The sequence below is a fragment of the Lactuca virosa genome, chromosome 3 (genome assembly GCF_052849685.1).
Source record: "Lactuca virosa cultivar CGN04683 chromosome 3, Lactuca_virosa_CGN04683_v6, whole genome shotgun sequence".
Taxonomy (NCBI): domain Eukaryota; kingdom Viridiplantae; phylum Streptophyta; class Magnoliopsida; order Asterales; family Asteraceae; genus Lactuca; species Lactuca virosa.
In genome coordinates, this window is record NC_136428.1 from 150,970,525 (window position 1) to 150,992,641 (window position 22,117).

Genomic DNA, 22,117 nt, shown 5'->3' on the forward strand with positions numbered 1-22,117 from the left:
ATGGAATGTAATCAATCTGTTTGTCCAGAATCTATGTTTCCCGATTCCTGATTTGTGATGATGTAGGACTTCTAATCGAACACATCAATTTAGTCCTGGCTGGGCCCAGCACATAAGTCAACACCAAATCATCGAGGGGCCCACAGATATCGCTTTTCCTGTTAGGGCAAAAGGAACGAATAAACGTTGACTCATATGCTTGTATCTTTTACTCATCAAATTATGCATGACAATACGTTTTATAACACCAAGTTACTGATGCGTTTTCGTATCACCAATGCACAACCGACTTGTAAATTACAACTCATATATCTTCGTTTCAAGATTATAAGATATTATCGTCTCAGTATTACTCGTGATGAATTCCATGAAGTAATACTCTGAGCGTGGGTTTATCCAATACTCAAATCTCAATTTCTGAGTACTCATGAACATTGCAGCAATTCTATTGCCATGTCTATCCTTAGACAATCTGCAATCCAATTCATGACAGTCTTAATTCACTACTTACTTCCAAGAGTACGAGCGACTGTGGAGTTTGAATAATCTCATTATTCAGGAAGTAAAACATGCAAAAATGAAACACAATAATAAACAATTGACAAAAGGTAGTAGCCAAACTTATAAATAATACTTTATTATTTAATCACCAAAAGTCAATTACATTTACTTTGTTACAAGTTTCAAAAACTAATCTAACTACTAAAACTAATATCATCTTTCAGTCCTATGCTCCGAGCATGCTGAATATGCTTAGCCCTACTCAGACCCTTTGTGAGGGGATCTGCTGGGTTATCTTCAGATGACACCCTCTTTACTATAAGATGGCCTTCTTCAACTCTATGTCTAATGAAATGGTACTTTCTGTCGATATGTCTGGTCTTACCATGATCTCTCGGTTCCTTTGTCAAGGCAACCGCTCCTTCATTATCGCAGAAGAGTTCCATAGGCTCCTGGATGGTTGGAACAACTCCGAGATCCCCGATGAAGTTCCTCAACCAAGCTGCTTCTTTCGACGCTTCACTTGCTGCAATGTACTCTGATTCACAAGTAGAATCAGCCACCGTATTTTGCTTGGAACTCTTCCAAGTAACTGCTCCTCCATTCAGTAAAAATACCCAGCCCGACTGAGAACGGAAGTTATCTCTATCCGTCTGAAAGCTGGCATCACTGTAACCATCTACTCTCAAAGTATCACTGCCACCAAGCACAAGAACCCAGTCCTTTGTCTTTCGCAAATACTTGAGTATATTCTTAACTGCTATCCAATGAGCTCTACCTGGGTTTCCCTGATAGCGACTGACCATGCTCAAAGCAAATGCCACATCAGGTCGAGTACATGTCATAGCGTACATGATCGATCCGACAGCGGAAGCATAAGGTACACGACTCATGTCATCTATTTCAACATCTGTACTCGGGCATTGAGTCTTACTCAATTTGGTATTGCTCTGGATAGGTAGCTCTCCCTTCTTGGAATTTTCCATACTAAACCTCTTTAGTACCTTATCCAAGTATGTGCTCTGACTAAGTCCAATTAGTCTCTTCTTTCTATCTCTCAATATTCTAATCCCAAGAATATAGGCAGCTTCTCCAAGGTCTTTCATTGCAAAACACTTTCCAAGCCAAGACTTAACCTCTTTCAAGGTTGGAACGTCGTTACCAATGAGTAATATGTCATCGACATATAACACCAGAAAAGTTACTATACTCCCACTAGCCTTGATATACACACAAAACTCATCTTCACTTCTAGAGAAACCAAACTCTTTGACTTTCTCATGGAAGCAAAGATTCCAACTGCGAGATGCTTGTTTCAATCCATAAATGGATTTCTCAAGCTTGCACACTCTATTGGGAAACTTTGCATCAACAAAACCCTCTGGCTGACTCATGTAAACATCTTCAGCCAACTTCCCATTAAGGAAAGCAGTTTTGACATCCATCTGCCAGATTTCATAATCATGAAAGGCAGTTATGGCGAGCAATATCCTAATAGATTTAATCTTAGCCACTGGCGAAAAAGTCTCATCATAGTCAACCCCTGGGGTTTGAGTAAAACCTTTTGCAACCAGTCGAGCCTTGAATGTATGCACATTCCCATCCATGTCTGTCTTCTTCTTGAAGATCCATTTGCACCCAACTGTCTTGCGACCTGGTGCACTATCAACCAAATTCCAAACTTGGTTGTCATACATGGACTTAATCTCGCTGTCCATTGCCTCTTTCCACTTGGAAGCCTCTGGGCCTGCCATTGCTTCCTTATAAGTGACTGGTTCATCTAAGTTTACCAGTGTTCTGTCACTTATGAATGTGTCACCATCTGAAGTAATATGAAAACCATACAACTCAGGTGGCACACTCACCCTAGTGGATCTTCTAAGAGGTAATGAGTTATCAATTGGTTCAACAGGAACTGTTTCCTCTGGTTGAGTGCTAGTGTCATCTAAGGTTCCTTCATTGGCTGACTCTTGAATTTCTTCAAGGTCAATAGTGCTCCCACTGTCCTCTTTGAATATGAGCTCTCTTTCAAGAAAGACTCCTCTTCGTGCTACAAAGACCACGTTCTCACTAGGCCTGTAGAACAAATATCCAAAAGACTGCTTTGGGTAACCAATGAAAGCACATTTCTCACTTCTAGCTGCTAGCTTGTCGTGAGTCTCTCGTCTTACGAAAGCTTCACAACCCCAGACTTTAATATGTGCTAACGAGGGAACTTTCCCTGTCCACATTTCGTGAGGTGTTTTGGCAACCTTCTTTGTAGGGACAAGATTGAGGATGTGGGCGGCTGTCTCTAAGGCATACCCCCAGAAGTGAATAGGAAGCGAAGCCCGACTCATCATAGAACGAACCATGTCTAACAAGGTTCGATTGCGCCTCTCAGCTACACCATTTAACTGTGGTGTCCTAGGAGGAGTCAATTGTGAGACTATCCCACATTCTTTCAGATAGTCGTTAAACTCGATACTAAGATACTCCCCGCCTCTATCGGATCTAAGTATCTTTATCTTTCTACCCAATTGATTTTCGACTTCATGCTTAAACTCTTTGAACTTTTCAAAAGTTTCTGACTTATGCTTGATCAAGTAGATATATCCATATCTGCTATAATCGTCAGTGAAAGTCACATAGAATCGATTAGCATCTCTTGTAGTTGATCTGAAGGGCCCACACACATCCGTGTGTATGAGATCCAACAGACCTTCACCTCTTTCACAAGACCCTGTGAATGGTGATTTTGTCATCTTTCCCAAAAGACAAGATTCACACATATCATCTGACTTTAGGTCAAATGATTCCAACACTCCATCCTTTTGGAGTTGGGCTATGCGTTTCTTGTTAATGTGTCCAAGACGACAATGCCACAAGCATGCCTTGTCTACACTATTAGACAAGTCAATATTAAGTACACTATTTCCTAGGCTATCAACACAAGTCACTGTTTCATACACACCATTACAAGGCAAAGCTTCAAACATAAAAACACCATTCTTATAAACAGAAATTGAACCATTCAAATCATTAAAAGAATATGTAAAACCTTGTCTGAACAATGCATGAAATGAAATAATGTTTCTCGTCATCTCAGACGAATAGCAACAATTTATTAAATCTAATCTAACATCATTACTAAGCAGAAGCTGATAAACTCCGATCTTGGTTACTGGTGAAGACTTTCTGTTTCCCATGATCAGGTTTATCCTTCCTCGCTCTATCTCCTCACTTTCCTTTAGACCCTGCAAATCAGAACAGATATGAAAACCACATCCTGTATCAAGGACCCATGAACGAGAAGATAATGAGTTATTAGCAGAAATAGTGTAAATACCTGCCGAAGATGGCTTCACTTTGCCATCCTTGATATCTTGCAGATATTGTGGGCAAGATCTCTTCCAATGCCCCTTTTGGTTGCAGTAAAAGCAAACTGCCTCTTTTGGATCAGAAACATGGGGAGTGGAACCATTGGGCTTAGCCTTTGGGCCATTACTAGATGACCCAGCTTGAGCCTTGCTCTTCCAGTTTTGCTTGGGAGGACCTTTCCTCTTTTTCCCTTTTCCCTGTCCAATAGCCAAAACAGGGGCACTAGCAGGTGTGGAGGGTATACTTTTACCTTTCATCCCTGCCTCAGCTGTCTGCAACAAGTTGTGCAATTGGGCCAAGGTCTGCTCAGTATTGTTCAAATGGTAAGTTAGAATAAACTGACCATAACATTCAGGAAGTGAGTTCAAGACCATGTCAATGGCCAATTCCTCATCAAAGTGAATATTGAGCTTGACCAAACGCTCTATGTAGCGTTGCATTCTTTGCACATGTGACACAACTGACTCCCCATCTTTCATCTTGCAAGCCATGAGTGACTTGACTACTTCGAACTTTTCTTGACGAGCTCGCTTATGGTACTTTTCCATAAGGTCCTTGTTCATCTCGAAAGGCCAGTAGTCCTCATAGTACCTCTGCAGTTCTGGGGACATAGTTGCCAACATGATGCATGCCACTTTGGTAGCATCATCGTAATGTTTCTTGTAGGCAGCAAGATCTTCAGGAGTAGCTTCATTCTCATCAAGCTCTTTGAGCTCCTTTTCAAGAACATATTCTTTGTTCTCGAAACGAAGAGCCATCTTGATGTTGCGCATCCAATCGTTATAGTTTGAGCCATCCATAACGACTTTGGAGCATATATTGAGCAAGGAGAAGTTCTGGTTGGAGGAGGATGAAGTAGAAGTGTTTCCAGGAGTAGACATCTGAAAAGAAAGAAAGTTTTAGTTAGATTTCAAGATACCTTAATAGAATAACCCAAAGATATAATATCAAGGTTAGGATCCAACTATGAAGATTCACAACTTAGAAATGGGATGCCGAGATCCAAGTGCAAATTTCATAAAGGTAGGTGAATGACGATTCACCAATTCCACCATTAGACGAAACAAACGAAGTGAAATTCCTAATTCTTTTGAGATACATTGAAACTATTCAATGGCATGTTTTATTCTCAGATTATGCTCTTCTATTTGTGACTGGGATGCCGAGGATCACAAACAAGATGTGAATAACCATGCAAATGTGCTTGGTAACCTCATTGTCTTTATCATTAACTATTGATGTGCTGGTAAACCACACACGCTCCATCAAAATGACAATTATGAGATACCCATTGCTACTCTTTATTAGTGCCTTTTAGTGTGCTGGTTAACCACACACGCTCCACTAACGACCAATAAAGCATAATGTGCAATTTCATGGATTAGCATACTTTTCACATTTTTCCTAAAGTAACTAGAGTTGGGATTTTGAAAATAATGTTCTAGTACTTTCTTTAATATCATTATACTTTTAATGAGAAGTAGTTGTCCTATCAAATCCGTTCTGCTAACGACCCTCCACTAATCAAGGAAGCGGTGGGTGAGAGTGGACACCCATTCAACTACCATTTTATAGGCAGTTTCCTTATACCCCCCTTATAGATTAGCTTCGTGAATGAGGCATACTAGCGATTTGACTGACCATATTCTTATACATATAATATTAAACCTTTAATTATAATATATATATAAGGTGTGTTTTAAAACTTTTTAAAACTTCAAGGGTTTATATAAATTTCGAAATTTAAGCTGTTAAATTCAAATTTAAATAAACCAATTCACTAGATTTAATATTTATCTATTAATTAACTATTAATCAAATTATTAAATCTTGTAAGGATTATCTAATTAAATTAATCAATTAATTTAATCCTAATCCTTATCCCTCTAATTTCGAAAAATAGGGTAAGGATAATTATCCAATTAATCTAATTAAGTAACAATTATCCAAAAAACAAGAAACCCTAGTTATCCTCTAGCATATTTCGAAATTTACAAGGGAGGAGGCTAGGGTTTTCAAAACCCTAACCCTAATTTCGATTAGGGTTCTTTGGAGGCTAGGGTTTTCGAAAAAACCCTTTGATCCAAAACCCTAGAAATCGAAAATTTGGCCTTTAGGGTTTAATAGCTATAAACCCTAATTTGCAATTCAACAATTGTAGCAATTCAATTTAAAACAACAATTGCTTTGATACCACTGATGGGTTTTAGGTACAACAAATAAACTAGAAAACAGTTCCTAAGTTCACATGCAACCTACTTTGGATCTATGTTTTAACTATTGAACATACAACTTTGAATTGCAAAACAAGAACCCTAGAGGAGAGAGGCTAATTTCGAAATTAGTAAACTAGGGTTTAGGGTTTACATACCTTTCAATTGTTATAGCAAACAATTGATAATCCCTTGATCTTGATCTTGATCTTCTTGGAAGCTTTAGCACCACAAGTGTAATGCCTCTAATGGAATCACACCCAAACTAGCAAGAAGGAAAGTAGAAGAAGAGAGAGGGGAGAGGGAGTATGCAAAATCTCGGCCTTAGGGTTTCTTCAAAAGAAAGAGTCACCAAAAACATGAACCAGGAGGCTCCTTATATAGCTGAGGGATCTAGGGTTTAAGGGAAACCCTAGTTATCCTTTGCTTAGGGCCTAAGCAAACCCAAGGGCCTTATCCAAGCCCCTATGGACGAAATTATTAGGGTTTCCCCTAAAGATTTCGTCCACCCTCTTCCAAGGGGGTTCTAGAGCCTTCCACTCAACTATTAGATAATTGCAAACTAGTCCCTGCACCTTATAATTAATTCTTTTAACCCCAAAATCAATTCTGATTAATTTCTGGCTAACAATTAATTAAACATAATGATTTCTAATTAATATATTAATCCAATAACATATTAATAAATCATTTATATATATATTAATTTATTAATCTTATAAATTAATATCTCTCCTTTCATAATTTCCTTGTCCAGTTGCTAGGTTGAGGGCAACCCAAAAGGACTGTGCTGCTATCAATTCAAGTACATACCAATTATAGTTATGGGCTTAGACACCTAATCCAACAATTTATACGTGAAATCAATATTCACATCTTCCATTTTAGGGTTGTTTGGATTGCTTATTTAAGGTGTGTATTAGCTTATTGCAATTTGATACCATTAAGAACCACTTTTGATATAATACATATGAAAAGTATTGGTTGACTTAAATTAACAGGTTTTGATAAGTTGTTTCTTTTTAACTTATTTGGAAGTGTTCGTTATACGTGAAAACTAATTTTTCTTTTTATCATTGTTTTAACCCTAAAAAACCATCTGACTGTTTTTTATGACCAATGATATACATATTGATTTATCATTTTACCTTTTATTTTTTTGGCCATTTTACATGTATAAGTAGAATTTGTCAAACATTAAAAACCAACTTATCAGCTTATTACGTTTTGGTATCATGTAAGCTAATCCAAACATTTTTCTTAAACACAATTTTGGTATTGTATAACTAATAGACATTTTTAAAAAAAGTATAAATTGTTTTAAAAAAAGCAAACCCAAACACACCCTTCATATTTCCTCAATGTCTTTAACTTCATATAAATATCATATACGTTAGCAAGAGACCACTATGTCAACTATTATGTTAAATTTACTCCCACTTAGATGCTAAGTAAATAGTTGTACAAAATTAGTGAGTTTAAGGATCTTTGGTAATGACTACTTGTGGTGCACAAGGGACATATATATGTCATAAACCGAAATCAAGAACTCAAAACCACAATCAATCTTAATATTGTGAAACCAAATTGCAATAACCAAGCTTTCTAACACATCCAAAACACCCCAAATGGTATAAATTCAAAAACCATGTAATGAGGCAAAAAGCTTCAACAAGCCAAGAACAAGTCCACACAACACATGTTTCTAGTACATACATGGCTAATGGCTCGGAAGCTTCTATTGACTGCCACGTAGGCGGTCAACAGCAGCAAGAATGTTACCTTTAGTGGCTGTCAGAGCTTCAAGATTCTGACGGGTATCATGAAAACCCATTGCCTCTAGTTGAGCAAGTTGACTAGCGTACAACACTTCTTCTGGGCCCACTGAAAAAAAAACCCACCCAGGCTGAGTCAGCAACATTTACAAGTGCCACGTCAGAGGTTATTTATACTTGATATAATATAAATATAATATGGTGAAAAAAGTGGTTACCATTATTCAAGTTGTTGTTGGGTGGTGTTGAGCCTAATGTTCCCTCTCCACTAAAAGGCTGAGATTGAGTTCCTGTTTCAACTTTCAATTCACAAATATGTTGATGCTAATGAAACTCAGTCCCATGTGGATGCCACATCAGCATGGTCACGGGTCAAAATTAATGTTGCTAAAAAGATTTTTATCTCGGCCATTGCTTGTTTTCATCCAAGGGCTAAGATTGAGTTCTTAGTTCTCATGTGTATTTTGGTTGTGTTTTGAACACTTCTATATGAAAATAATGTTGCGAAAAGGTTATGTATAAATACTGTAAACTTTATAAAACTGACCATCGGACTATTTGATATTTACCCTTTTAGCCATAAAAATTCAAAAATGCTAAATTAGACCAAAAGTACATGATTTTGGCTTTGATTAAGCCATTTACCCTACCTATGTGGCATCCATGTGGATGTAGTTTGATCAGATTTTGCTTATGTGGATGCCACATAGGCAGGGCAACCTGTTCAATCTGCTATAGGAGGTCACAAGGGAGCAATTATGCCAAAAAAAAACTCGTGTTAGCATTTCATGGCTAAAATGGTAAATCTCAAAAAGTATTGATAAGTCTATTTTATGAATGTACTAAATTGTCATAAATATGTTGAATTGATGCATAATTGTCCAAGAATGACACTACTTTGATGAAATGTTGAACATTATGTGCAGGCAACTACTTAGTGCTAAAGTAGGCGGAACCCGCAAGAAAAACGAGCAAAAGGAAGCTAACAAGCATGGGAGACGAATTGGTAAAGGAATGAAGAAAAATGGTGCTGAGAAATTTAACCACCCTTCAATGTTTTGATCATATCTCAAGATCTAGAGCTCCGATTGACATGAATGAAGAAGTTCTGGAAACTAGACAAAACTTCCTACAACTTTCATGTTTTGCATTTTTACTGATTCTACCGTTTTAATCACCAAAAAGGGGCAACAAAGATGAGAGACGTCCTAGAACGCGTCTAAGATGCCCCCTAGGACGCCTAGCCGTTTAGGCCATTTTCAAGTGCAAATCAAGGACAACAGAAGACATGTAGAACGCCACGAAGGACGCCCAGACATCCTATATGACGTCTAAGACGCCTACTAGGACGCCGACGCGGAAAGAGCTCCGAAAATCAGTTTTCCAGCACCTATTTAAAGGAGATTTAACCCTAATCGACTTTGGACTTCTTCCCTGCGATTTTCCACAGTTTGGAGGGTTCCAAACACATTCAAAGCTTCTCCAAACACGTTTTTGATAATTAATTTCCAAATCCAAGACGAAAAATCACCAAATTCATTATCATTCAACGTTTGAAGATCGTTCAACCGACGGATCTACATCAATTCAATCAAGCTCCAAATTTGATTATTTCATCCCCAAGGTTTCATCGTTCCATAGTTGATTGATCATTAGACTTCATTGATTTTATGATTTCAAGTTGGTTTGTGAACTTTAGCATTAATACCATTGTTTATATTGAAGTTGTGTGTTTTGTTAATCATATGGAAGGCTAAACCACCTAGGTTACTTCCGGGAACGTTGTAGGATGTTAGGATGAACACGTTTTGATTATTACTTTTATTCTAGTCAATTTCAGTTATTGTTTCATTCTTAAAGTTATGATTTTTACTTACAGTAATTGGAGTTGGGTTTTCTTATTGTGTGATATTGCAACTAAGATAGTGTATTGTTAATTCACTAATCATTCTGAATTCAAGTAGTTTAGGAGCTAAGATGATCAGTTGAACCCACATACATTATTCCGAATTTGTAGTATTATATACTCAACATTGTAATAGGTAATCGTAAGACACATTATCGCCAAACCACTAGTTGTTCCTAATCCAATTAGACATAGGGAGTAAGACAACTAGTTGAAATAACATATTGTGTTCTCAAAATTATTTGTTGCAAGTTAATCAACCTTAATTATGTCTAGGTAATTAAATTGGAATTTAAGGGAAGAAAAATGTGTAAGTCCAACCATCTGAACAACTGAACCGGAAGTATCTTGTTTTTTTCTCATTGATAGTAGTTTGTTTTAGTAGTTCTTGCATTACCAAGTTTTTAGCTTTTTCATCAGCTTTTAGTTCAAATAATTTCGTAACAATTGCTAGTAGTAGTTTTTCGTTGACTATTTTAACACAAAGTTTGACCACAAACTCCTCGTGGATTCGACCCTTACTTACCCTAGCTATCTAGTGTGTGTGAGGTTTATTATTGACCGAGACAACGACCTCGATCAAGTATTATCATCAAATTTATGTGTACATAAATCTCTAATCTCTAAAAAATAATGCTTCATTATCATTTATCAAAATGAAGCACTCAATACTTGGTTTAGTGATGACATTAGTGGAAAAAGAAGTACCTGTGCCTCCACTTGTTTGACCTGCATCCCATCTGTGTGCAAAAATCCAAATTTTATATTCATCACAAACTCTTGATAATTCCATGTAAAAAGAATTCATTTAATTATGTAACATCTGAAGCCCAAAGTTATGAATTAGCATAATCAACTAAAAACTTGGTGGAAGTTCTTAAGGCAGCTTATGAGGGGCATACAGTTGACAATCTGGCTTCAAGATGTTTTTGAGCAACAAAAGTTTGACTTAATAATTTACCTGGTGATTGGTTCCTCACCAAGTAGGTAGGAAAGAGATTGATGCAATGCCAACATTTCCTGAAGCATCATCAAGAAAAGAATAAAAATAATACAACATGAAATATCATAAGTACTTATCTTCTTATTCATTCCTTTATCTGTCCTAAATGACAAAGCTATTTAAAAGGGTAAATTTAGGATTTCTCTTCCATAATTGCAATTTCTTGAGTATGACCAAAGACACACACTAAAAACATACACTTAAGGGATAATGCATGCCCTGAATCTACATAACAAATGAGTGTAAATGTTGTATTTAAAAGGGGGTTTGCTTAACCATTTCATAAGAGATTAATCAATTATCATCTTAAGATTATGTGTTTTAATACATGAGATGTTTCCTTATTCGGACTAATGTTTGTTCATCATGGAGATAGATATTAGACACACAATTACCTGCATGGTCTCTGGTGAAGTCAGTTGACTTTGACTAGTGAGGACAGGGTTTTGCATTATCTCTCTGTATTGGGGATTGAGTATCTGTGAAATTGTACCAGGTATGTTAGCAAAGTAAACCCTAACAAACAAATAAATCTGAAGATAATGAAAAAAGAAGAAGCAAAAACCGGATTCGTGTTGTGTGGGTTTGAAAGGAGACGCTGAATGAACTGTGAAATAGCTGGACTTTGCATAAGCTGACTCGTTGCAATGGGATCAGGGATAAAACCTAACATTCGTTCTAGACCTGGCATTTCAGGTCCACCTAAGTCAACAGGTGGTGCAGAGCTATCAGTCCCAGCAGGGTGACTTGGAGTACCACCACCACCGCCTCCGCCGCTACCACCACCACGAACTCTGGCTATCACTTCACTGATGACTGCAGACTCAGCCATGTTACGGAAGATGACAGGATCATTGAATATGCGTGCAAGATCTGGATCCCTATCAATAGCTTCACGCGATTCAGGAATATTGATTGCCATGTTGCGTACAGCATCTGGATTAGTGATTAGATGATCCATCATTTCTTGACTCATGTCGGGATTCTGAACCCATGGTAGCTGTATTGGTTCAACCCCTGGAATTCCACTAAAATCAATTGTAGAAGGTGATAAATAATGATAACCACTCATTGTTTCCGATTCAGTTGTAGAAGGTGATGAAGTATCAGATCCACTCGTTGTATCGTCTTCTGATGCAACAGGAATATGAGCACGAATCAAGTAAACAGTGTGCTCTGCCTCCAAATCTATGAATCACAAACAGAAAATATGCAACTGTAGTCCCAATTACAACGAAACAGAAGCATTCAAACAAATTCAGTCGCAATTATAACATTAATTAACCAACGAATAATTGAACAGTCAATTAATAAGAGTTACTATCATAGCATCCGAATCATTTCAGATTGCAATTAGGACTTCAATCATATTGAGTAAACATGTAAACATCATGCAGATATAGAACCAGTAAGGACTTGATGAAAGTAGAATACCATAGCTCCTAAGAGTGCGATCGTCTTTGAGAAGGCGGCCTTTATTGATCAAACGCTGCTCTTCCACACGCACATCAGAGTTTTTTGCAATCACAGATTTGAGCGATTCGACAGACGAATCCAGGCTCACTTGAACGACGATCTTCTCGCCGGCAGAAAAGCGTATGAAAATGGTGACAACGTCACTTCCGCCACCGTCATTTGCCTCGCCTCCGCCTTCCATTGAATTGGCGGAGTTGCTGATTCCGATGCTATGAAAACCTAAAAACACTGATATCGAGCGCTCTTAAAACTTGAGGAAGAGTATGAGAGGATCTCTCTTTGGGTTCGCCTTAACTGACAAAACAACAAAATAGTAATAATTATTGGCGCTAAAATGCAAACAAAACTCATACGTTTAAAAATTATTTTGGCTTTTAACTTTTTTTTTTTTTTCAGTTAAAGTCGTTATAGAAATTTTGACTTCCTAATTTGGACAAAATTCCACGTCATTAAAGTGAAATGGGCTCCAAGCATACAACCATCAAAAAAAAAAAATCGAAGTTTCATTGGCCACTTCTCTTTCAACAACATTTTTGCATGTAGATTTTAAAAATATGTTACATATTTATTTTAGAACAAATTACTGATTTGCAAGAATTTCAGCCCTTATTTTCTTTTTGCACTCCACCATCCTTATATTTTGTTTTTATTATGTTTTTTTGTCCTTTGCGAATATAAAAGACATAATTGCGAAAATGGTCTATGTGGTATGTATTTTTTTGAGTTTTAGTTCAAATCACAATTTTTTTTGGATTGGTGGTCCTTTTGAGGTAGTTTACATGCAGTTTTGGTCCCTGTCCAAACTAAAATGACTATTATAACCTCAATGAATTTAGTTTTCATTTTTCTTTCACTTTTTAAAATTATTATTATTATTATTAAATATAAAGTTATTATATATATATATATATATATATATATATATATATATATATATATATATATATATATTAAAGTTATGAAAGATTTTAACAGTAAAGTGACACATTTTTTTGTCAATTTTGGTCCTCCAACTTACAACATTGACCCTTCATCTTTATGTTTTTGTTCACAAACAACCCTTTCAGTTTGGTTTGAATTTTTCATAACCCTCGTCTTTTATTACATATTATTAGTATTTAGTCTTTTGGCAAAAATGGTCCCTCATCATTATTATTATTATTGTTAGACAAAATTACACGATTGGTCCATGTGGTTTACCATATTTAACATTCTCTTTTTGGTTTTAAGATAATGTTTTATTTATTAGAAAATACCCACCCAATACCATAAACCCACCCACCATCTGCCATCACCACTACCACCACCACCGCCAAAATTAGATAAATGGTCCATATGGTTTACCCATGGTGACAAATTTAGTCCCTACTACCTAAAAAGACCAAATTACCCTCACATTAACGGACAAAAAACAACCAACATGCTACTTTACTTTACAAAGCAATACCTTCCGACCCCGGCAACGCCGGTGAATCTTTTCTAGTTATTATTATTATTAAATATAAAAAGGAAATATGAGACCCACTTCGTTGGTCTTCATCGATCTCGAATGTTACGAACGGAGGAGACCAAAAATGAAACGAAGGTGGAGATGGTTGTTCTTACAGCAGCAGGAGGGCGGCGGTAGTCGGCACTTCCATAGCAGCAGTGGGAGGTGGCGATATAGCGGTGGCAACCGGTGGTGATTGCACTCACGGCGATAACATCGATTGGCGGCAGCTCCGCCGCTTCCGTCCTCTCCTCCGGTTGTGAACTACAAGTGGAGAGAGTGCGGGGTGACACTGGTGATGGAGGGGCTGTAGTGGTGCAAGATAGGGAGGAAATGGGTGGAGTGGCGTGTTTCTTGGTGGTATGTGACGGAACAATAGAGTAAGGTGGTGGTTCGACGGAGATGGTCGGCGGCAGCAGCAACGTAGAACGACGGTGGTGGTTGACTCCTCAACAGCAACGATGGGGGTGGCAAATGGTGGCAGCACAGCGGTGGTGGCTATCTCCAACAACAGTGGCAACGACAGCTTGTTGCCTTTGTTCTCTTCGTTTGCCGGCAATAAATGAGAGGGGGAGAGAGGCGGTGGAAGGCAACAGATGGTCGGAGAGGAGTAGTTCCGAAAGCAGCAACAAAGATGGGTGGTGGTGGCTTACGTTGGCGATGGGTGGCAGCTACGCTGCCCGGTTTTCTTCTCCTGTATACATTCGTTGTTGTAGTGTCATCGAGAGGAGGGTAGTGGCGAGTTGCAGGTGACGAGAAGGAGGCTGTGGAGGGTGGTGAACGACAGCGGAGGTCGCAAACGGTGGTGGGTTGTTTCAGCCGGCAGCTCGCCGGTGTCATTGTCTTTGTCGGTGGAGTACGAATGAGTGGGAGAGGTCACAAAGATGACTGATGAGGTGGTGACATGGGTTTAACCCGTGAATAAGAGAGAGAGAGAAAGAGAGAGAGAGAGAGAGAGAGAGATGTGGGCCAAATTAATCAATTATTTTTTTTCCTTTAAATTAAATAGAAAAAATATAAAAAAATATATCAGAAGGGCATTACAGTCATTTCAGTTTTCCGATGGATCAAAAACGCAACGAAACTACCTCAAAAGGACCACCAATCCAAAAAAGTCGTGGTTTGGACTAAAACCCAAAAAAATGCATACCACAGGGACCATTTTTGCAATTTTGTCAATATAACAAGACTAAATTGCCCTTTTTATTTTATTTTTTTCAAATTTTTTAATTTTAATTTCAATTTTTAATAAAAAAAAAAGAGCCATACGTTCCCACCCATATCTTAGATGTCTTCATCTCTTCTCTCATAAACCCTAGACCATCAATACTCACCACTTACCTATGTCTACCTTTGGATACCAAAAGTCTCTACTCACCACCACCATTACTAGATCATCAATACTATGTCTACCTTTGGTCACAACTTACCTACCTTACCGGCCTTCTCCTCTCCCTCCCACGCTTCCCTTCTCGACCATAAACCATTTACCACCTAGGGTTGTTCACTAGCTTCGACATTTCTAGGCGGATCCAACATCGATACCGAAGGTTTTTCGTTTTTGTGAAAACCCTAGTTCGCCAAATATGAAAACGAAGTTCGTCAGGAGTTCGGGTTCGACATCGCGAAAGAAAGAAATACAAAGAGGAATACAACAATGGTTGCTCCGATTAGGTACCTAGCGCCCATGGGCAAAGCTTATTAAGGGCCAGAAGGGGTTGTGCCCCCCGCCCCCACCCACAAAATAATAATAATAATAATAATAATAAATAAATAAATAAATAACTGTTGAAGCTTCTCCCATGCCAGTGCCACCGTCATTTTGTTTTCATTTTGGTTATGTTTCCGACGAGAGAAGAGACTAATGATGGAGAATGTTTTGGTGGTGATGGTTTAGTGTTTCTTGATGAAGCTTCCGGTGGGAGAGGTTCATAGGTGGTGGTGTTGTTCTTCAATGGCGGCAGAAGGATTGAAATGAGAGAGGGCATGAAGAGGATGGAATGTAGGGTTTTAGGTGGGTGGCCTATCACAAATGAGAAAGGGGTTCATTTTATATATACTAGCATTCAAAAAAACCCTTATATTTGTTATTATCTTTCAGATTTACAAAAATATCTATTTTTTAAAAGAAGTTACTAGTTGTTTTGAAGCATGACATTTATCTTGTTTGTTTTTAAGTTGACATGGAAAAAATAAGCGATGTCATTTATTTTTGCGTAATGGTCGTTGAAGCATGACATTTATCTTGTTTGTTTTTAAGTTGACATGGAAAAAATAAGCGATGTCACTTATTTTTGATTCCATGTTAATCTAAAAACAAAAAAAAAAAACAAAACAAAATGTTAAATGTAATGTCACAAAAACAACCGGTAATTTCTAAAAAAAAACGGATATTTTGGTTAATGTGAAAGATAAGAAAATGGGTTTTTCGGTATATAAACAAAAAACATATATTTTTCTGAATTTTGTCTTTAAAAAATAATAATAAAACTCAAAATGTAAAGGCATATTTATATTTCCGTAACAAAATCAAAACGTAGGGACGATCCAAGTGCAAAAGAAAAGATAGGGACCAAACGTAAAAATTTTAACAAACCATATGGACAATTTCGATAATTTATTTTTTAATGTGGTCTTTGAGATAGTACCTAAAACAAAATAAAAAACAATAACAATTTTCTAAAAAATTGAGAGTTTTGGATTTTTTTTAGCAAAAATTGGTAAAAAAGAAAGAGATAATTTTCAGCCAAAGAGCACTAGTAAGAAAAAAACTTGAGATGTGTTTAAAAGTATGTTATGATGATATTATTGTAAAAATGTTAAATCACAAAGATCAATTGGTAGAATATTATGTTCAACATGAACTAACATTAGGCCTATTTGGTTGTTCACATAATTTGAACCACCATGAAAAAACTAATTAATCCCCATCACCCCACCCCAAAAGCCCAAGGGCAACAAGGTAAGTTGCTAAATTATTTTCTCTAAACCACCCTCAGAATTCCTCAGTTGTTAAAACCAACCCCAAACTTTCATAATTCTTCATTGTTGGCTCCCTTCTTCTACAACAATAAAGTTTGCTGGCTCACACTTCGCTGCATACCCAAACTTTGAAGTGTTGTACTTCCTGTAAACGCCTGTTAATCTCCCTGTTCCTGCCTTTTCATGGCATTTCACCATCATTCTTGAACATTCCCTTCAAAAAAGTCAAAATATTTCATCAATTACAAAATACGACAATATATTTTATCGATTAGAAATACCAAAATTCAGCGAAGAAAGATTAAGGGCTTACAGAAGTTGATTTTCGGTGTAGTTTGTATGCCATTCACATGTCTTTGACCATTGTTTTAGCCCATAAAGACTGCATTGAGCAGTGTAAACAGAAGCTGCAGCCAAAAACGAGGGGGTGAATTTGATCATTTCGTATTCCACAAGGCAAAGTTCCATCAAGTAAAACGACATTTGCTCCAGTTTTATCTCCGATTGCGCAGCCTTCAGATATCTTTTCAAGAACACATATGGTGTTGGAACTGACATGTTGAACTCTAATGTGTTCAACATTAACTTTTCCTATAAAAAATCACATAAAAACGTTTATATATATAATCAGTATCATTCCCATAAAATCTTGAACTTTTAAGCACAATTTCAAGAATTTCAAACTTGGGTATCACCCAGATGCTTATACGATCAAAATCATTGAAACATCTTCAAGTTTTAAGCAAAGTTACATGGTTTTTTAACTTTGAGTGAAATCTTTTGACTTTTAAGCACCACATTTCAAAATCCCATATAAAATCTTTAACTTTGAAGCACAATTTCAAGAATTTCAATTTTGGGTATCACCCAGATGCTTACAAGATCAAAATCATTGAAAAATCTTAAAGTTTTAAGCAGCATTGCAAGATTTTTAATTTTGAGTGAAATCTTTGACTTTTAAGCACCACATTTCAAAATCCCATATAAAATCTTTAACTTTTAAACACAATTTCACGAATTTCAGTTTTGGATATCACCCAGATGCTTACAAGATCAAAATCATTGAAAAATCTTTAAGTTTTAAGCAGCATTGCAAGATTTTTGAATGATACCTTTTTGGCATTTAAGCACAAACAATTCAAGAATTTCAATTTTGAATCCCAGATGCTTACATGAAAGATCTTTTGACTTTTAGTACTAGATAGATGCATAAAACAAGATCAAAATCAATGAAAAAGCAATCGAATTTTAGTACCATTTCAAGAATTTCAGTTCTGGAGTATGCTTTGTCTGAGATGAAAACCAAATCATCAACCACAGGGACAGAAACTTCCTCATATTTACAAGCTAAAAGCATGGCAACCAAACCAACCAATTGCAACTTCTTTCTAACCACACTTTGTTTAGCCAAAAATCTGTCTATCAGATTAACTGTCAAGAACAGTGTCTCTTGTTGAAGATCAAACTTGTGGTGCACCTGATTTGATTTTGGAATCATCTTTGTTTAGTAATTGTCTCAAAAAAGAATGACAAATCTTTAAAAGGGTATATATGGAAATTTCAAATTTTGAAAGTTACCTCAACAAGCCAGTCAATTAGTATTGCTCTCATTCTTTCATTGATGTCAGATTGTTGTGTTAACATATAGTTAGGTGAAACCATGCCATAACTCTGCCATAAACAGATCCAATTTATATAAACATGTGGGTCCCTTTGATTATACCGAAAGTTAATAAAGTTCCAATTTTTTTTTTAAAAAATGGTTACCTCCATCTTTCTGTAATGAGCATAAAGTTCTTCAACATATTCAACAACAGCAAGGTGATTTTTGGTGTCTGAGACATCGATATCAACAACTGGTTCTTCAAATATGTCCTCCATTTCAACTTCCTGCTATGAGTTTCAAATTAATTATTCATAAAAAAAAATGAGAATTCTGTATTTGAAAACACAAAGAAGGATCCATACCATATGATCTTTTTGAGGTTCTGTAGTTTCCAAGGACATGGGAACAGGTTGATCTTCCATGTCTTCCCATACCTTAAAACTCTCAGTTGATTGTTTTGGGTTCAAAACATCCTCAGGGAAACACTGTTTCTTGTTGGCAATTTGAGCAGCAAGTTTCCTTTATTAGAAATAAAGCAAATTAGCATTTTGTATGGTTGATTACAAGATTCAAAATTTAAAATTTCTTAATATTGTGCAAAATTTAATGGGTTCCAGAATTCAGATCTTAACCTTGTAATCGGCCTATGAACTTGATTTGGAACACTGTTCTCATTGTTTCCATTTGCTCTAAAGATCAAATAATAGTGTAGAAATCAGCAAAAATGTATGTATATAATGATAATCTATGATAAAATAATGAAGCTTTTTTAAAAATTATTGAACACATACTGTGGTAAAGTTCTCTTGTTTACAGCACAGGGGTAAAGTTGAGCTCCTCCTTTCTGATTAATCACACCCAAAGCTCTTCTGTTATTGCTAACATCAACACCAAACTTTCTAGTAGTCATCTTCTGTCCTTTAACTTCATAAACACAAACAAAAATACTAAGTCAAAGTAGAAAAAGAAAGGAACCTCAAATTCAGAGTTGGGGTTTTTCAAATTCAAACATGTAAGCTGCAAGAAAATCTTGATCTGACTTTTGGATTTTCAAATACAAACATAACCCACGTCAAAATAGAAAAAAGAACCCCAATTCGTAAACGGAATCATTCTTAGATTGGAATTTAGGGTTTTCAAATTCAAAAACCCTGATCTAACGTTAATCAGTGTTTTGAGTTTACCAATAGGCTACGTCTATTGTTCAGATTCGGAAATACAAACACAAATCGAAAAGAAAATAAGAAAAACAACCCGATTCATAAACAAGATTTGAATTTAGGGTTTTCAGTTTCAAATGTGTAAGCTAAAAGAAAATCTTGATCTAATTTCCATCAGTGTTGTAGATTTACCTTGAAGATTTGTGGGTTTTTTGTTATCGACTGAAATCTCCATTGATTAAATGAATAAAAATCCGAAGAAATTAACCAAAACCTAACTTAAAAGATCTTGCGATAAAGCAAATCTGTCAAGAACCCACAAATCAAAGAACCCTGGGATGTAGATTAAGAGCATTTAATTTAAAGACGCCATTGAAATCTACACAGTGATGGGTGCATTAACTGGAAAGAAGATGAAGAACAAATGAAGAGAGAGAGGATGAGGAGGAAGAGAATAATGGGGAAAGTGTGTCTGAAGGGGGGGTAATTATATTTGAAACCAACGGCTAGTAAAATATTTCCGTTGGATTATAGATAAAAATATATCAGGAATACGTATGACTTTTTAGGTCTTTTTGGGTAGCAAGCCAGCAACGGTCAGGTTTTGGCTTCAATGTGCATGTGGTGGACACCTTTCATTTCAAATCTTTTAATATTTTTGTCTATTTTTTTGTTTAAAAATAAATTTCCAAATTGGTCCCTGGATCAATCTTTGATGAATAGTCCCAACTCCCAACAATACTCATCAATAAAATTAACAATAAGTTAAGTAATATTTAGTTTACTCATATTAATAAATCTGTATTACATAAAGTTTAGTATTTATTTATTTTTCGGAAGAATCAAAAAATTTTCATTCATTGTCTTCATGTCCATCACCATCTATGCACCACATTCCATCAATACCATTAGCAATAGAGCCAAAAATTTAACATATATACATGATAATTTGGGATAATCACAAGAATAACTATTAAAAATATAAACTTATACTTTTGTGATCAACTATTGAGATATTTAAAAAACGACCGCTTTATAGTAGGTCAAATTTGTTTCGGACTAACTTCATGTTACATTAAACTTATATTTTTAGGACAATAAAGCTTATTTTGAATTCAAATGACAGTCTTAGATTAGATCAAATTTATTTCATACTAACGTTATGTCACATTAAATGTACATTTATTTTTTTACAAAAAAGTTCATATCAAAATCAAATTTTCTATTAAAAGTTCGGGTTTTGGTTTCCGGACTACCTATTGTAGATAGAAAAAAATATATTTCGAAATTTCAAGAACAAGACATTATCATTTATTGTACATGACATTATCATATGATGGATGTCTTATATAGTTCACTAATATTTTTGTGTTTTAGGGGTTATGTGGAGTATATATATTGTTTGTGGTGTTTGTTAGGTGCATTTTGTGTACCTTTTTGCATGCCTTTAGTCCCATATATGCGTCAGAATTAGTGTAGGACATTGCATTTCATGCATATTTTGAGAAAATATATGTTTTCAGGTGAACAACCTTATTTGCACATTTGTGTGGTGATTTTAGGTGATCCAAAGGTTGGAACACGCTTTTGGGAGGTGAAAGGAAGCTCGGGTGAAAGTTTCAGATAAATTGGGCGAGAAGCGAAAAAATCAGAAAAATCAAGTTGGTGCATTAGATGCAGAAACTAGACACGAGTTATGTTGACCGAAGAAAGGAGTTGACTCGAAGACCGGACACAGACTGTGTCATGTTGTACTAAATGGACACTAGTCGTGTTCTACGGAAATCGAAACTTTTTAGCAATGGAACTTTGGATGAAGACTTGTATAAGGCAACCTACTTACCCTCAACACATATCATGTTGAATTACATTCATTCAACACGGGTCATGTCTTGCCTGTAACCACTTTTTGGCAGTTTTCCCTTTTTGCTTTATTATGGGATTTAGGTCATTTTTACGCATATGCTCCATCTGAGAACCCCTGCAAAAAGAAGATTTTGAAGACTTTTTCTAGGTTTTGATCATTAAACATTTGGAAGTATTAATTGTCGGATTTGTAAGTTAAATTTGCATATTAATTTGCATTTCTAGACTTCCTTATGTGGTTTAGCCATATGTGGCAAAAAACCTAGCTTTCTAATTTTGTGTTTTGACTATGGTTTTCAACTCAATCATTTCATTTAATGTTTTCTTTCGATTCTATTTAGTGAATTTTGATTTGTCTTAATTAAATGTTTGGTATTATTTTAGTTCTTGTTTAGCCACCCAAATTAGGGTTAGATCATTTGTAACAGCTAATCCAGATATGAGTTTATGTTTTGTATGTTAAGTTAAAAGAGGGTGGGTTCTGGTGTTTTTGCCTAGTCTGCGGTGTGGTAATTGGCTTACCACGGCGTGGTAATGCCTCGTGACCACATCGTGGCATTTAATTAGACCACGACGAGACGCCATTATGACCTCAAACCCTAGACCTCGGATCATAAGCCCTATTTAAAGAATGATGGAACTAAGTTTTCCCTAACCCCAACCTCCATCTCTCCAGAAAGTATCCCCCAAAACCCTAGCCTCCCTTTCATGCTCTAAGCCTCTTTGTGTGTATTGTTGTAATCTTGAAGGAAGAGCATCACCCCTTTGGAGTTTGAGAGT

General features: G+C 36.2%; 2 protein-coding genes across 3 annotated transcripts; both read right to left on the reverse strand.

Moving 5' to 3' along the window:
- Positions 1-7,812: 7,812 nt before the first annotated feature.
- On the reverse strand, positions 7,813-12,415 carry LOC145164169 (ubiquitin domain-containing protein DSK2b-like). The gene is made up of 7 exons (XM_079082896.1): positions 12,193-12,415; positions 11,324-11,946; positions 11,154-11,237; positions 10,717-10,775; positions 10,464-10,495; positions 8,068-8,139; positions 7,813-7,958 (listed from the first exon to the last, which is right to left on the reverse strand). Exons 1-7 carry the CDS (start codon positions 12,413-12,415, stop codon positions 7,813-7,815), a joined length of 1,239 nt encoding a protein of 412 aa, XP_078939022.1.
- Positions 12,416-16,503: 4,088 nt separating this feature from the next.
- LOC145166712 (G2/mitotic-specific cyclin-2-like) lies at positions 16,504-19,934 on the reverse strand. Of its 2 annotated transcripts, none has more exons than XM_079085738.1 (9): positions 19,664-19,934; positions 19,103-19,235; positions 18,944-19,000; positions 18,674-18,830; positions 18,473-18,598; positions 18,284-18,376; positions 17,961-18,182; positions 17,019-17,296; positions 16,504-16,919 (listed from the first exon to the last, which is right to left on the reverse strand). In XM_079085738.1, exons 1-9 carry the CDS (start codon positions 19,704-19,706, stop codon positions 16,766-16,768), a joined length of 1,263 nt encoding a protein of 420 aa, XP_078941864.1. In that variant the 5' UTR covers positions 19,707-19,934; the 3' UTR covers positions 16,504-16,765. The 2 variants fall into 2 exon arrangements, with proteins under 2 accessions (XP_078941864.1, XP_078941865.1); XM_079085739.1 differs by having other exon boundaries at positions 18,473-18,595; positions 19,664-19,933.
- Positions 19,935-22,117: the final 2,183 nt, after the last annotated feature.

Bases quoted from the DNA above. Each gene is read 5' to 3' on its own strand.
- LOC145166712 (XM_079085738.1), bottom strand. From the start codon at position 19,706: ATGGAGATTTCAGTCGATAACAAAAAACCCACAAATCTTCAAG. The intron at 19,001-19,102 runs GTATGTGTTCAA...TTTGATCTTTAG, and splicing joins AACAAGAGAACTTTACCACA to AGCAAATGGAAACAATGAGA. The intron at 18,183-18,283 runs GTAACTTTCAAA...AAATCAAATCAG, and splicing joins TAATTGACTGGCTTGTTGAG to GTGCACCACAAGTTTGATCT.
- LOC145164169 (XM_079082896.1), bottom strand. From the start codon at position 12,415: ATGGAAGGCGGAGGCGAGGCAAATGACGGTGGCGGAAGTGACGTTGTC. The intron at 11,947-12,192 runs GTATTCTACTTT...TGTGATTCATAG, and splicing joins TCGCACTCTTAGGAGCTATG to ATTTGGAGGCAGAGCACACT. The intron at 10,776-11,153 runs GTAATTGTGTGT...ATGATGCTTCAG, and splicing joins CTTCACCAGAGACCATGCAG to GAAATGTTGGCATTGCATCA.